Source organism: Prinia subflava, chromosome 18, assembly GCF_021018805.1.
Source record: "Prinia subflava isolate CZ2003 ecotype Zambia chromosome 18, Cam_Psub_1.2, whole genome shotgun sequence".
Taxonomy (NCBI): domain Eukaryota; kingdom Metazoa; phylum Chordata; class Aves; order Passeriformes; family Cisticolidae; genus Prinia; species Prinia subflava.
The window spans coordinates 4,966,041-4,982,409 of NC_086264.1; the positions used below are offsets into that span (position 1 = coordinate 4,966,041).

Consider the following 16,369-nt stretch of genomic DNA (forward strand, 5'->3'; position numbering starts at 1 on the left):
GCTTTTTGTCCCACAAACCAAATGCCTTTTGCAGAACTCGGGATATTTTGGAAATTTTCAGCATGGAGGTTTTGTGGATGTAGTGGTGAGTTTTTGATGTGCCTGTGAGGCATTTCCTAAAGCGCAGGTACAGGGAGTTGCTGTGTAGCTGTCAGATCATCCCAGTGCGATTCCTGGTTGGAGGGCATTTGTTACTGTGCAGTGTGTGCAGGGCCTGCCTGCAGGCACTTGGCATGAGGAGCAGGTGAAATGCCTTACTGGGATTCTTCATCTGCTTTGCACCTGTGCTGAGTGATGGATGCAGGGACCCGGCTAAACTCAGGCACTAGGAGCAAAAGGAAGTGAGGAGGCAGACCAAAGGTTCTTAATATTACTTTCCATTTTGGACATTCACCTTTTGCAAAATGATTACTTTTACCCAACAATTTCAAAGAAATCTTGTGCCAGGAATCTTGTAACAGTTCATCGTGTCTGATGAACTAATGAGATTTATTAATGAGATAATAAATCTCATTAGTTCATCAGATGTGTCACCTCACCCTAGAAGTAGCTATGGAAATATGCTGGAAATCTGCAAAGGGAGGTGACATTGAGTGGAGGATGTTCAAGGCTGAAGCTGAGTCCAAGACTTTGCCATGGCTGTTGGGTTCTTGCCTCATTCCCTATCTTTGCTTTTCAGAAGTGCAGGTAGTGGCATGTGTTGAGTGCTCACCTGGCTGGGCTAGGCTGCCCTGAGTGGAGGCGTTGTTTATCACTGCTGCCTTTTTCATCATAGAGCTCCCCATAATAATTTCTTCCATCATGCCTTTTTTATTATTCTCTCAGGAAAACTAATACTAGTTTTTCATTCTTGAGTCCACCGAATGCATGTTTTCTCTTCCTATTGAGCCTTATCAATACTAGAATTTTCAACTGACATCTCATGCTTTCCTAGTAGTGAATTCTCTCCTTTTCTCATTATCAGACAGCTCTTGGCTTGTTGCTTTTTCTTCCTGTTTTTTTTTTTTTTGTTTCCTGGAAGACCCTTGTTCTGAGAAGCAGAGAATAATCAGTGCTTAAAGCATCAGCGAGGCTCATTGCTGGGGCATTGCGTGGTTCCCATCCTTAGCATCCTTGCTGTAAATACGTCATTCCACACGACTCTGCTCAACTCTGACCTGGTGAGTGCTGCTCTGTGGAAGTCACTGTGAAATCTCGTGGTATTCCTGGCATGGTAGAGGGCAATAAATCTTGGACAACGTGAGAGGACTTTAAAAAAGAAATTAGCAGTGAAAATACACATCTCAAGTAATTCAGGGTGATTTTCATAGTTAAGCAAAAGGTTTTTTAAGGTGGTTTTAAGAAAAGAAATACAACGTCTACACAGTTTGGTTTAGTAATAACTAAAGGCCAGTTAGTAGAGATGCTTGTGGTTGCTGCTATTCTTAGAAATTAATTATACAAAATAACATTTCAGTAGCACATCATCCTTCTTACTTTTAAAGGAAGTTCTTATTTTAGAAGGCAAGTTACTGTCTTCTTATGTTTCAGACCAAAGTTTAAATAGTATAAACCAATTTCCATGGTCCTTGTCCTTTTTAGCTCCCTCCTCCTGTCTCTATTCAAAATACACATCTGCTTTGTGTCATGGCCCCGTTTTACACTTAACCCACTCACCTGCATTTATTCATAACTGTGTCGTTAATAAAATGAAGAATGGAAGTTGATGTCCTGTGTGCTGGAGGATTGGAATCACATGATTCACACAGCTGAAACCCAGGACAGGGCGTCTTCCACGGCCATTATTGCCACATCTGATGCGTGTGCTGCCGTGGCTCCAGTGAATTGCCCCTTTGGACACACTCTGGGGATTCTGGAGTGTTTTCCCTTGAACAGGTACTTTCACACAAACAAGAAACAGAAGGTGCTTTCTGAGAGTTTTGTTGTCTAAAGCAAAACAAAAAACATGGCTGGTTTGTTGTTGTTATTGATCAACAACTGTTTATTTATGCCCTGGAAAATGTACAAAGGACACAGTGTTTTTGGAAAGGCTTTTAGAAACTTTCCAGAGGTGTTTCCCTCAAAGAGGCTACAGTACTGGTGAGGAGGAAAAGCCTGGAGAATGGAAAGGGAACACTTATCCATACATTTAGAACATGTCTGCTAGCACAGCTGGTTCCTTTCAGAGTTTCCCTAAATGAGGAAGGGTTGGCATTTATGTATTTCCATAATTTCTTAAGCAGCTTTGTTTCATGATGAGCATTAACCAAGAGAGTATCCAAGGCATCCCGAGCCATTCTTGTCCACTCCTTAATGAGGTGACAAGGCTCCAGCCTCTCACTTGGAAAGGATTCAGGTGTGTGAGCTCAATCAACCCTGCAGATGTATGAAAAACCTTCTTCCTGCTCAGTACTTCTCTTCCATAAATATCTGAAGAAAATGTAAAATAGCATAATACTGGTCCAAGAAAAATTCTTAAGAAGGTTCCTTCCATAAATAGTTGTTAATATTAGGATTTTGACTTGTCCCTCTCAGAACATTTAAATGATTATGCTCTAAATGTTTTGGAAAGACTCTGCTGAAGTATAGACTGACTTTTAGAGCAGTTCAGTGAAGACAATGGAAATCTGATCACTGATCATGCAATGGGAGAAAACTCATGGCAACCTTCAGTTGAGCAATTGTCAGGAAGAGTTTTCCTATGAAGGTTCAGGATCTGGTGTTTAGCTTTTACTGTATGTGTGTAAGTTGTTTGGGACTTGGAATATCTCCTTTCCCATTTTGGTGTCCCATAGATGTGGCCAGAGCTGTTGACAGGGCAAGATCTGTTCCAAATCTTAGCACTAAGAGAGAGGTGACTCGTTTAAAAAAACCTGCCCCTAAGCAGTGTTCAAATAGTTTCTTCTACCCAAGTCCCTCTGGAAACAGACTGTTTTTGCATCACTTTTGATCTGTTGCGCAGACCTTAACTGCTTTGCCAAGTACTTTGTGGCATAGCACAGAAATTCCTCCTGGCTCCTGGATGTAGCTGGCTTTAGCAGATGAGGTAGCAGAGATCCCCTGTGTGAAAAAGTTGGGAATATGCTTCCTTTGCTTCTTTTGTCATAGGAATACCATCATGTTCCTGCTCAGGGGAGGTTACCTTCTCATCTCTCACTGTGTCTGCTACTCCTCCATCCCAGTTCCTAGTGAGTCTTGCTCACCTAGGAGCTGTGTGATCCAGTAGCAGGTACACTCCAAAAGTGCACCAAGGCAACACGAGATATCTCCAGCTGTTTTCTGCCCAGTTTGAAAATGGGGAAGGGTTCCAAGGGCACCACCACCCACAGGTACACTAGAGGGCAGGATTTAGCCCTTAAATTGTCTCACTTCAGAAATCAGGAGTGCTTTTAAGTACTTATACAGTCTGGTTTGCAGGAAAACGATCATCCAACTTCTGTTACCCACTGCACTCCCAGAGTAGTGGAAAAGACAAATACAAATAACATGTTGTGAGATCAGGTGGCTGCTGCTGGTTTTCATTCGGTTCATAAATGCTTGAAATTTGTGCAGCTGATTCTAAGAAAAAGTATCTGTAGTAGTGTCATATTTAAAACCATTTTATAGAAGGTAAATTATGTTAGTAACTCAACCTGAACTTTAAATCATAGTCTTTTCAGTGCTATTTTGTTTCTGTAATCTTTCCTCAGCTCCCCTGGATTACAGATAAGGCAGGCAGTTCTAATAAATCTAAAATTATGATTTTTAGCACTCTTGAGAGCATTGCCCTGGGATCACTGGCCATCTGTTTTAGGATACTTGAGGGGTGATGGATTGTGCTGAACCGGTTCACAACCCTGGAATTAATGGTGTTTTTGACTGTCAGTGATGGCATGTTTAGTGCAATTATCTAATAAAACCAAACCAGACCCAATGCAGCCCAGAGAATGCTCAAGTTACTGTTGCTGAAGAACATATATCTGTGTATGACATCTGTAAATTGAATATCTATGCCAGGGGATATCTGAAATGTTTATGGCATGCTTTTGAAGCCTTAAAGTTAGTAATTAGATACTGTTTCAATCCTGATTAAGAATTTGCTTTTGTTAGCACCTGTTTAAGACTGTCTTTGAAAATAAAGCAGCTCTCTCAGCCTACATTGTTTGGTGGCAATATGCAGGTCAACTGTTTTTCCTGTCTCCTCTTTTACTGCCTCCACACTTGTCAATAAAAATATTAAAAGGACGACTCTCTGGAGTGCTGGTGGCATTTTAGGGTTATTATCTTACGTAGTTTTTTGTTTGTTGAGGGTAGGGCCATATTTTGACTCGATAGGATCGGCTGAGAATACAAATGAGATGATGTCTGCACAGTTGGGTGGAGGTCGTCCTGCAGGAGCTGTCATGGTGCACTGCTGCTTCAGTGACCCTGTGTGAGCCTGTCACTCATCTTTGACTTTCAGAGCTTGAAACCACATTGACTGAGTGATTCAAAGGAGAAGGAGACTGTAGGTACTGGGAAAGGGCCCAGACTCCATAGCCATGGGCATTGCCAGTGTGTGAAATTCTGCTCTTGTGCTGCAGAGCTTGGTGGTTTGTTACCTTCTGACAGGATTTCAGCAGATCTCATAAAACCACAGTCACTAGGCTTTCTGGAATATGCAAGTCACAAAATCCTGGTAGCCGTGGCTGTGGAATCCTGCATGGTGGTGTTTTGTAAGAGCAAGGAGAGATGTCAGCTGTGATGCAGCTTGAAAATATTTGTATTCTGTTTCTTTCTTTCCTTTCTGCACTCAGGCTGGCCCACAATGCCTGATGCAAACCTGCCCCATATGCCCAGACACTCTGTGCCATTCTGTGGGGGTGTAGCTTTGTGGTTGTTTTTGGTGTTAAAGAATGTCCTAAACATACTCAAGTGTGCTGTTACCATATTGTCTTGATCTGTGCTTGGGGGAAGGTCTGTAGCACCTCTGGGGACTGGCATTAATTTTTTGGTATGTTTTCTTGGTGTTTCTGGGTACTGGGGAAAAAATCTTGAAGTCTTTATTTTTGATGTCATATTCATCACTGAGATGCCAAGAAAAGTGCCAGAGCTGGTGCGAGGGAGTTGCTAGGAGTGCAAGGCTGGGAGTGTGGAATGGAGAGACATGGAGTGCCACTCTCCAGTGGCAGCTGATTGCCACTGTCTGTCCTGTGATGCCATGTCCTGAACTGTCTGGGTTGTTAAAATGCAGGACAGGATACAATGTCTTCCCAGATGGATCTCTTGAAGAGCATGAACAGAGTCTAGGCAGTTTTCACCTATGTTAGATTTCAGGTTAGAATAGTAATTTTGGGACTGTATTACAAAGAATGTTCAGACAGTCCCACAACTCTGGGAAGACCAATGGAGAGACCGACATTCCTTGGTGTAGGGAACCACACCTGTGGAGTGGTTGTGTGCAGTTGCTCTGTGGGACCTGCTGGCACCTGCGGGAACAGAGGTGGATACAAAACCGGGAGCACGTGTTAGTGTGGAGAAGCAGCCACCAAGAGCCATGTAGGGGCTGTCACCTCTGTGTAGAAGTCACTTAGGGAATCGTGCTGCACAGACTTGTTGGACTGAGCAGTTCCTGAGAAATATTACGTGGATTCAGTTCCTTGGGTTTATCCACCTGTAATGGAGCAGTTGGGATGAACAGCTGAACGTGCTCCTGGCCATTTGTTGGAGCATGTAAATAGGAAGGATTCATTTTGTGGTTTTGGAGATGTTTGCACTCTCACTCACTATGGATGTTTTGCTGACAGCAATGTTGTTCATTCAGGAAAATGGAGGGGAAAAATGTGCAGTGCAGGAGTTCCTCAAAGCTGAAGAGGTGCACAGAACTGCCTCATGTTACCAGGTGTTATTTATTTCAGTCCCAACCTTCTGCTTGCTTTACAGCTTCAAGCAGTAGCCTCTTCCAGAACACCTATCTGTGCTAGAGCAAGTACCAGTAGTAAGGTGTTTTCCAGTGATCAGGCTCTAGTCCCATGGATCAGTGTTGTCAGTGTGATATTTTATTAGGAGAAGACGCTGTTAGGAGTGGGGAGTTTGGCTGCTGCTTTGATGTGCTCTAAGGTGAGACAGTGTGGTGGCCAGTGCTTGTAGCTGGTGTACTGCAGAAACACCCTCTTGCAGGGGATGTTGGGGGCAGGGTGGACATTGTAACCATAACATAGATCTGAACCAGGATATGGGCACTAGCAGTAATCAGGCTGAAGCAGCAGGGAGTTCTTCCAAGTAGGTTCTTCCAAGCTGCAGATTCCAAGGTCCCTCTTTTGTTGTCAGGAAAGTGCTCAAGTTCCGTCTTAGAAAGGTTAAAATGTACTTAGAATAAAAGTGAGGAGTGCTACCCAAATATGCACTGTGTGTTTTATTTTCAGTTAAGGAATTTGGTTTCTTGCAAAGAAAACTCTTCAAGCAGGGCTGCATTCAGAAGCAAAATGGAGCCTTTTTGTGAAGACTGGGATTCATTACTGTGCTGGGTCAGTGATCGACAGCTCTTGTCCTTCACTGCAGCTCGTGCTGTTCCCCTGTGGATGCTTTATTTAAAGGTCAGCACAGGGTGGTTACACAGCTTGGTAGAAGGGGATGAAATAGGAGGATGAAGTAAGTCTGTGAGCTTATTGTGGCATTTGCACTGTCCTTGCAATAAGGGAGCTGGGCTGGCACCAGTGCCATACTGTGTGTGCCTGTGTATGGCTTTTAATTTTTTTTTTTTTTTTTTAACCTTTTGCAAAAGTATTTACTGGAGTCTCAATGATCAGTTCAGTTTCATTGGTACTGGAGATGGGGGAAGTACAAACCCAGCACAGTTGCTGTCTCATCCTTTTGGCCAGTGAAGAGGAATCGGCTCTGAAAGGCAGCTCAGTTCACAGGAGCTTCTCTGTATGGAGTTGTTCTTCTTCCTCCCCCTGTCTGCTGTGCCATCTCTCTGGATCCTAGGTGCCTGACAGAGTTCCTCTTTCACCACTGTGTTCCAGACTCTCTGAAATCAAATTTACTGATTCTTTTTGACATTCCTAAAATCCAGCTTTTCCTTTCCAACTGTGACACTGAGGCTTATTGAGGCTATGGGTCAGCAGTGTCTCACCACTGCTCGGGCAGCCTTTGCCTTTCATCTCGTGTGTTACTGCTCCAACATCAGTCACAGCCCTGAAATACTGTGTACTGCTGAAAGGTTGTGCGAGTTATACCTGGAGGAGGAACACAACAAAATACCTTCTAAAAATTACATGTTTTACCTTCTCTGTCTTCTGAAATGCTATTCCTGAGTTTTCCTTGAGTCGTCCCTGGTTTTGTGTTTGTTTTGCTGCAACTAAAAAACAGGTCATAGTTACAAGGAGATGAGTGAATGCACAGTAAACATAAAGCTGAATTTCTGCAAGTTCTGTACGTGTCTTCTGACACAGCTGTGTTGGCTGAACAGTTGCACCAGCTTTGTTCTGAAGTTGAACACCCAAAAATGGTTATTGTGCGACTTACTTCAGTCAATACTAAACAAAGTGAAAGCAAACAAAAGCAATGTGAGGGATACCTTACACTTTCTAAGAAAAGCCCTTTGGGAACAGTCCTGAAAGAACTACATGTGAATAGGCTTGCATTATTCTTTTGATTATGAAACCCTGAAACATTTTTCTAAATCAAGGATATGGGGTGAAAATAATGGTAATTTGGAGACTAAGCTTTATTACCTGTACCCAGTAAAAAACGAAGTTCTTCTCTGGTAAAGTTAGGATTTTTTCGGTTTGCATTTGCCCTCTTGACTTCCAAAGGTGCATCAGTTAATCTCCAGTGCCAGCAGTGTGGCAGAAGGCATTTAGAAGGATTTTACATGATGATGACTTGAAGTTTCTGGCGTACGATATCCTTTCGTAATGCAAAGCAATTTACTCGGCAGCACAAAATCCCCAAGTCGTGCTTTGTAAGCAGAATGCACAAATTTTCGATTTGCTTTTGCATGACATTTTTGACTTTTAAAGGGCTTGATTAGGTTTGATCAACCAGATTATGCAAGCTGTGAGAAGTGGAGAAGTGTGGCCGTGTGCTTTGCACATGGGCACACAGGCAAGGAGCACAGTGTCACAATGATGCCAGGAGTGTTGGATGTTACATGATTACAATAATTACAATAATTTCAATTGTTCTGCAGGATGACTTTAGTCCTTTTATATGAACTTTATACAGAGCACCAGAGAATGCTGTATATTTGGTAATCGGTGTTTTATGGGGAGGATTCCCAGTGCCACAGGTGCATGTTAGGTAGAACTGGGTATTTGTAGAAATTGAGGTCAAGATATAAATCAGAATAGGTGGAGAACCTGAATAGGGAAATAATTTCCATTGTATTCAGTATCTGTACTACTTAAAAAGGGGAAAACTTAAAATCTGGGAATGTCAATGTTAATCTGCTTGATTAGGATAGTGGGATGATGCTTAAACTGTTACACAAGTTACTGTTCTGCTTTAAGCCTCCTTTTACTCTTAAGTGTAACCGGAACTTCCTGAAGTGTTTCAGGAGTGTATATTTTTGTTGTAGATGTTTACATTTTGGAGACCTTGGGTCTGTCTGAGTGGTTTTATGCCTCTGGCTGGCAAAAAGGAAAAAGATACACTTAGAATGTTGTCATGCAAAAGCAAAGAAATGTGCCTTTGTATGGGAGCGTGACTCACTGTTTCTCGCTGTGACACTCCATTGGCTTGATTGTTTTTATTGCAATTCTGATGGTTTGGTTTTTTAGCAGCCCACCTCTCCTGCTATGGTTTGCTAGTCATTTCTCCTCTCCCCACCTCAGATGTGTTCCAGGTTTTAGGCAGTGTGTGCATCAGTGACTCTTGCTGTGGCTCAGTTTTACCTTGAGCATATGAAAGCAAGCAAGGAGTTGTTCTCTTGTTCACAGTCTGAAGACTTGGGGATGCCTCGTATGTCAGCCCTCGTCAAATAGCAGAAGATGTTGAATTGCTAATTGTGCCTTTCAGAAAGAGATATTGGAAACTGTTGGAGATTGATGTGGGACAGAGGGACAACACAAAAATATTTGTAATTCCTAGAGAAAGTTACAGTAGGCATCACCAGGCTGGGGTTTGGATCTGATTAAGCAGGCAGGAAATGCCAGAAGGGGGGTGTTAGACATGTGTTTGTAAATGCATGTGTAGCTCTGAACCAGCCCTTGCATTTGGGAGGGTTTGTTGTGTTAGGTGTGGAGCAAACACATCCAACCCCTTGTGTTTTGCGTGGACACCTGGCTGGGAATAGATGTTGCCCCTCAACATGAAGGAATGGCCAACTTCAGCCACACAGGATGGCGGAGTGGGAATTCAGCTGTAGGGTGTTGCATTTAGCAAAATGTTGTTGAGTTTTACCTTCCCCCTCTTTTTTTTTGTGAACTTCCTTGCATTTCTGATGCTTATTCCCTCTGGAGCTGACCCACCTCTGCAGTGAGACTGCAAAATAGCTGCTTTGTGTGTTTCTCTGGGCATGGAGGTGCGGGAGGACAGGCAATGGGAGCTGGCGCAGCAGCTTCATCACACTGTCACTCGGGGGCCTCGTGGAAGGATTTTCCTTAGAGGGCCTCTGAAAATATGTTGGAGATGGGCCCTGAGCCTTTGGCTGGGGCTGAGCTTTTCCACAGCAGACTGTAGTAACACTAGTCATTGATCCAGAGACATGCAGTCTGGGATTTTTGGGGGGTACAGAAACTCTCCTTCTCGTAAACTGAGTGAGAGGTGTTTCGCTTTTTGTTCCAGTAAAACAGCTGTATGTTAGTGAAAGCAGGGGTTGAAATAGTATCCCATTTGTCCTCTCTTCCCAGGCAGTGAGAGAGGCACTGCTCCCTTAGCTGCAGTGTGGCAGGCAGGGTTCTCACTGTGAAGTGATGGAGGCTCTTGAGCAGGAGGCTGGACTAGAGAGTTCTTCTGACCCGAGTTTTGTGTGATCCTGACACTGGGGCTGGTAGCTTTAGTCTGCACTGGTCTGAGTATAGGGTGTTTGCTAGAAGGGTTACAGTGAAAGTACAGCTCAGGCTGTAATTAAGCCTTTATTTGCTGTGTAAATGCATCCAAAACCAGAAGTTCATAGTTGGTTTTTACTTCAGGGTTTCTCTGATATAGTGGTTATAGTTCCCACTTCCTTGTGGAGAAGTAGGAAAATGCGGGTTTTATTAATCCCTTTGGCTAATACATCCTCAAATTCCACCTTCTTAGGATGTGTGAGTTTGCCTCATGCTCCAGTACAGCACCCTCCTGTACCACCCTTACCATGCGCCGTCTTCTCTGCTCTTTGCTCTTTTTGTTTGCCATTTATTTTACCCCTAATGTGTTTCTGTTCCTTTCTCTCCTCCCTGTGACCTTTATTTTCCCTTTTCCTTACTGATCCTGTGGCATAGTCCTGCCCCAGAATATCTTAGCCAGTGCAGCTGCTGTGAGTGAAATACCAGCACGTGGCTTTGCTCACAGGGATTGCCCCAGGCAAAGGGACAGATTCCCACTGGGAATCAAAAGGTAGTACCAGCTCAGCAGGGAGCAATTTCCAGAATGTGCAGCTCTGTCTTTCTGAAGTATTAAGTTGGTAGATTTTCCCCAGGTCTTGAGATGAACTGATTTTGAAGGAGATTTTTGGCTGAACCCTTTATGATGCAGAGCAATTAAACCATTTGGGACCGTTTGAGTTGTGCAGTTCCTGGGTCTGGGCCACTCTAAAGCTTTAGTTTATTAGAACTGTAAAAGGACCTGAGAGTTTGCATTGTACGTGTGATTTTCCAGTTCTAGTGGTCAGGACAATAAACGTACTTTTGGAAAATGATTGTGTTTTCTCTATTCTCTGCATTTGTTAACAGCTTTCCTCGAGATACTTGTCCTTAAAATTATTTTCTCCGCTGGGCTGTGCAAAACGGCCTTGGAAATCTTTTTTTTTGTTTATCTTAAAATAATTTTTGAGAAAATGAGGAAGATTGATTTTTTTAACAGAAATCTGAAACCTTACCAACCACAATGCTATTAAATACCACTTTTCAACTTCCATAATCTTAGAAAAGTCTCTCCAAGTTGCGAAATAAATGCCCATTTGTAACTCTCTTAAATGCACTGTTTAGCTTATCCTGCAGCTTGTACCTCTGTCCTGGCCACAAACCCTGTGAAAGAACATCTCAGTGCCTGTTGCAGTGTGGTCCAGCTTCCTTTAGTGCCACAGATTGTACTGGTTTCAGTGGAAATTTGGGTTGGACTGTATAGCTTGTGGTGTTTTTCAGCCAGAACATCAGTGAATACGAATCTCTAACAGAACCTCTGTGTATTGTTGGGAAAACCATTCCCTCTCTATCATTTTAATATGACTGGAAGGCACTGTAGGTTCACTCGAGCTACATCACTCAGTTTCTCCGCTGGTGTGAAAGTGCGTATGTACGTCCTGCAATTCATTCTTTCTTTCTCAGCAGAATGATTCTATTAAGCTTATTACGATAGAAAAGAAAGTCTTTAATAGGAGCTGTAAATTTCCTGGGTCCTTTGAGCTGGTTGTATTGTTTTATTTAATAACCTAATGATGACTTAGCCCCAGTCCTGGGGATGTTTGCTCAGCAGGCGAGCTCTGTTCTTACAACACCAGCAGGCACCGAGCAGAGCTTTGTGCTTGGTGTTCCTCATGGATGGCAAGGCATGAACAGGAATAGGGAAATAACTCATTGCCGTGCTAGAGGGGCCCTCAAAGGAATGCCAGCATATCTGGGAAAACAGGCCTTTTTACCCTTGGTTAATGAGCTCTTTCACAACAATCTGCTACTTTTTTGGGGCTACGAATGTCTTAATTATTTGACTTAGATGGATCGGGTTTTGAGGTTTAGTTATGCTGAAAACAAGTATTGGGAGTAGATGTGAAATGATGAATGGAGTCTGCACTGTTGCTGTTGGTGACCAAAGGCTGCAAAAGATGCACATCATCGGTGTCAAGTGATGCATTTCTCTTACAATCCATTTCGTTGCAGTGAGCTACACCTAAAATTGTAGCTTCTGGTGATGATTATGTTGTCAAAACGTGTTTGATCAGTAAGGCTGTGTTGTATCTTGGCATCTTCAGTTCAGTGTAACCCTGTGGCAAATACTCACTGTATTAATAAAGCTGTAAAATAACACTGAAACCTGAAAAACTCACTGTACTGTTCTGGCTCTGTTTGTTCACGTGTTTTTGGAGTTGGAGAGGAAAATCCAGGGAAGCTGATTTTCCTTTTGAGGCTTTCAGTATTGCAGTTCTTTTCAAACTCTGCAGGAATACCTTGGGGCTTTTTTTTTTTTTTTTTTTTTTTCTTTTCACAAGCTTATCCAAACTATACAAATTTTTACAGGACTTACAAACCTTTACCAGAAGTTTATTTTTACAGAATTTGAACTTCCGGCCCGGTGCGATGCTGTAGGATTTCATGTGCGTTTTTGTTTGGAGAAAGTCACGAAGCATAAGTCAGTACTGCAGTAATGAATATTAATTTTTAGCTGTTCCACAGCTGTTTCTTGTTAAGTGTGTGGTGAAAGCTGTGTGCTTGGGCACATATCAAAAGTCCATTTCCCACAGTCTCTGCCCAGAGCACTTTTCCACGTTTTTGCTTCCCCAGAGGCTAAGGAGTTACACCGAAGTGTTTGGAGCTGTTCACAAGTCTGATTTTGGCCTCATAACTTGGGAGCGCTCTATTTTGGATTCTTGATTCTGAGATGAAATTGCGCCTGACTTGTTACTTTTACCCTCAAAACGGGTTTGCAGCAATTATCCCAACATTTTCATGTTCCCTGTATTCCTGGTGTTGGAGTTTCAGTGCTTTTCCTTCAGTGCTTTTTTCCCCTTCAACAGAAAGACAAATAAGCAACAACCTCTCTCTGAATCTCAAAAGATGTTCCTTCTCCAAAATTTACAGTCACTTCAGGCATTTATTCTGATGGCTGAAAAGCTCAAGCTATTTAAAACTGCATCTCCAAATGGAGTGAAGTACCTGCTGAACCAAAGCATGTGGGTGAAGGAAGCTCTTAGGTCTGAGATGTATACAACAGGCAAAGCCAGGCAAAAGGAGAAGCTTTCATGTGTTCATCCAAACTACTGGGTTTGATTTATGGCTACAGAAATCAGTTAAGGCTTTGTGTTAGTAACTCACAGGTAGTAGCTAAAAGCTGTGTGATAGGACCTTACAGGTTTTCATTTCTGTCAAAATCTTTAATTTCTTTTAATTGATGCAAAACATGTTCCTGCTTTGTAGAACACTTTCTTGTGCCTTTGCTGCCTTTATCTACTGCTGCAGTTCTGTTTGTTTGTTCCACCCACTTGTTGGATGGATGAAGTAAACTAATGGATATTTTTCTGCTGGGAACTGCCAGAACCCTTAGGGAGTGATATGGACCTGAACAGTCTCAGACTTGCTGACAGTCTGTCTGTACAGAGCTGTGTGTGTTCAGTGTCCGATGCTGTTCTGCAAATATTGGGAGATACATCTGGAAAAACTGCCACGAAAACTTTCCATTTTCTGGGAGCAGTTGATGGTGCCCTCAGTGGCCTTTCAAGGAATTTTATGAGTTTTAAGCTGCCTTTATGCAAAATGAAGTTGGAATAACTCAATCTTGCTGTTACCAATTTGAGAGTAGCTACTTTCTTCGTGAAAACGGGATCAGAAAGCCAAAGGTTGAAAATTTACTATTTTCATTGCAAGCTGAAGCTTTCTGTAGTGGAGGGTTGGAAGCAGTGACTGTCAAATCCTGCAATCCCATGATGGTTGTGAAACCTTTTGTCTTTGTTTTTTTGTGTTCGCAGTCAAGCTGCAGCTTCAGGCGGAGGAACGAGGAGTGGTGTCCATCAAAGGTGTCAGTGCCAATCGCTTCCTGGCCATGAAGGAGGATGGCAGATTGCTGGCCTTGGTAAGCAGCACTTTCTTGATGTCTCTGTGTTGCTGTGTCCTGCCCTTGCTCTGTAAGGAGTAGCCTTTCTTCCTTCAGGACTTACTCAGCTGCTCAGTGTGGGATTTATCAGGAGAAATGAGCCCTGCACAGCTTCGGTCAATTATTGAAATAGGAATTAGGAGGAGTTGGGTATTTCTGCCCTACCTGAAGCTGCAAAATTTAACAGGAGTGGCTTGTCTGAGAGAGAAAAAATAACAGTGATCAGGAAACTATAAAAACAAATGAAGAATAAAGTGTCTGTCTTTTTACCCTCTGGAGTAAATTTTTCCTCTTTCACTTACTTTTACATAAAGCAATTTGAAAAGACCTCTTTGAAGTGGAAGGTAAAGTCAATTTCTCAAATTACTTTCATGGTACTAATCTGTATAATACAATGATTTGCTCATTTTCTTCTTTGTAGAGAATCAAGGGGTTTTTTGGGCACTTCTGCTTCCTAACTAGAAAACTGGCAAGAAAAGTATTTTTGAAAATGTGATGATAAAATTTTAAAAGTTATATAAATGTGGATAAATTAAGCTGCTCTCTTGTGAGACTGGTTTTAGTTATACTCTTGTGTGTTTTATTGGTATCAGCTGAATTTTTAACTGTGTTTTAAAGCCAGTGTGCAGCAGACCCTGAGAGTTAATGTCTCCTAGAGCCAGATGATAAATTTTGCTTTAAGAGCTGCAGTTATATTCATTTTGCTTATGGGACCTAGACACTGTAAATCCCTCATCCACATTTATATTCTTCAGTGCCTGGTGAAACACCACTGCAGGGCATCCACCCTGCCAGAATTTTGGTTTGCAATAGTCCCTGGTGCTTTGTGTATTCACACAGCCCCATTCAGGTTCTGTGCAAGTCCCCTCTGTGGCTGGGGCTAGCAGTGTGCATTCCTAACCCTGGCTGAACTGCAGCCAGTGAAAGACACATGCCAGGGGCTGCAGAAATTATTTCTGATTCCCCTCCTCTGCCTCCATGAAATGAGACTGAAAGTAGTTTACAGGATCAGGCCTCCCCAGAGCGCTCCTCAGTTCTGGCTCCAGGGAGTTTTGTGTGGGCTTGGGAATGCAGTTAAAGAACCTGCTTCAATTTACTCGGATATTGTGTGACAACTCAGTTGAAGAAAATGTGAGGAGTTGTCCGCTGTGCTATTCTTGAGTTAAGGGTAATTGGGAATTTCCTGTAGTGCTGGTGCGGTGGCATTTGGCTTCCCATTCTAATTGCACTCCATACCCTGAGTGACGGGGGATGGTCAGAGTAGGGTGTTTTAGCACCATTTGTAAAATGATAAACACAAACACAGGTGTGTTTCTATTTCGTATTTCTGACCTGCTGCCTGGCGAGTTTGGTTGTAGAATATGCTTCCCTTGTGGCAGTTTTAGTTGCTTAGTTCTTGTAAGGCAAAATGCTTGGAAAGTATCGTCCAGTCACTCAGAACTGCTCTCTCAGAATATATAAAGTTGGGTCACTTTGTGCTTCTCACTTGAGCTTGTAAAACTCTTTTTTTCTTTGGTGTTGTTTTTGGAAATGGGTATTCTGGGAATTGTGTTTGCTGCACACAACCTTGTTGTTATTCATAGGTGAAAACTCTCTACTCTTTTAAGATTTTTTTCTCCAACCAGCCTAACAAATGTTGCTGCAATTTCATGGCTGTTTTCTGTAGCACTGGCAATGTTTTTCCATGAGGACTTCGGCGCTGTGCCTTCCAACAATCTGTGGCTGGCTGTGCCTTTACCATTTTCTGCCTCTAAACACGTTCAAGAAACTGTTTCTAATTGCCAGCATGTCTTGTTCAGTTAGAGCAGGGCTGTGTTTCATGAGAGCTCACAGAGTGTACAGTGGAAATGTCTGTGCTGAGTTGCACATAGTGAAACACTGCTGAAATTTCTTTTAAAACATTATGGAACTTTAATTTCTAAACACATAATTTAGTCCTCTAATCCATCAGTCACTCAAGTAGTACTCTTGTTTTTTTTAATGTCTGGGGTTTTTTAATTACTTTTCAGTGTCCAGGATCAATTTGTGTAGCATCCTTGTTTTACTAATAAATTAACATATTCAGCAATATATTTGCAAATTCTAATTCAGGCCTGTTTTTCATCTTGTTGAATGTTTTTGTAATTACTTGTTGAGACATGCTGCAGGGTTTGTTGTGAGCTGGCCTTTGCAGGATGATTTATTGCACAGCCCGTGAACCGCTGCTCACCCTGGTGATCTGCGTGGGGCTGCAGTGGGTCACATTCTTGTCTGGAAAAGTGGATGATGCAGCTTTTAATTGAGCATTCTCATGCTCTTTACTAACAGACCCAGTTTTGCGGGGGAGAGGTGATCTGTACCACTGGAGGAAATGGCTGGTGGTGAATGCAGATAGTCAAAACCTCCCCTTGGAAAATGCTCCTTTAACTGAAAGTATTTGCACAGAAGTGCATCTGTTCCATCAGATTTTTGATGGAAAAATGGAAACATTTCCCATCTGATATGG

The 16,369-nt window shown here is 42.5% G+C and overlaps 1 protein-coding gene across 2 annotated transcripts in view; it reads left to right on the forward strand.

Moving 5' to 3' along the window:
* FGF2 (fibroblast growth factor 2) overlaps positions 1-16,369 on the forward strand; it is a 42,578-nt gene that overhangs the window by 24,895 nt on the left and 1,314 nt on the right. For both annotated transcript variants that reach the window (XM_063415287.1, XM_063415288.1), the window contains one exon: positions 13,760-13,863. In XM_063415287.1, coding sequence (XP_063271357.1) covers positions 13,760-13,863 — 104 coding nt within the window. The remainder of the gene's footprint in view (positions 1-13,759; positions 13,864-16,369) is intronic.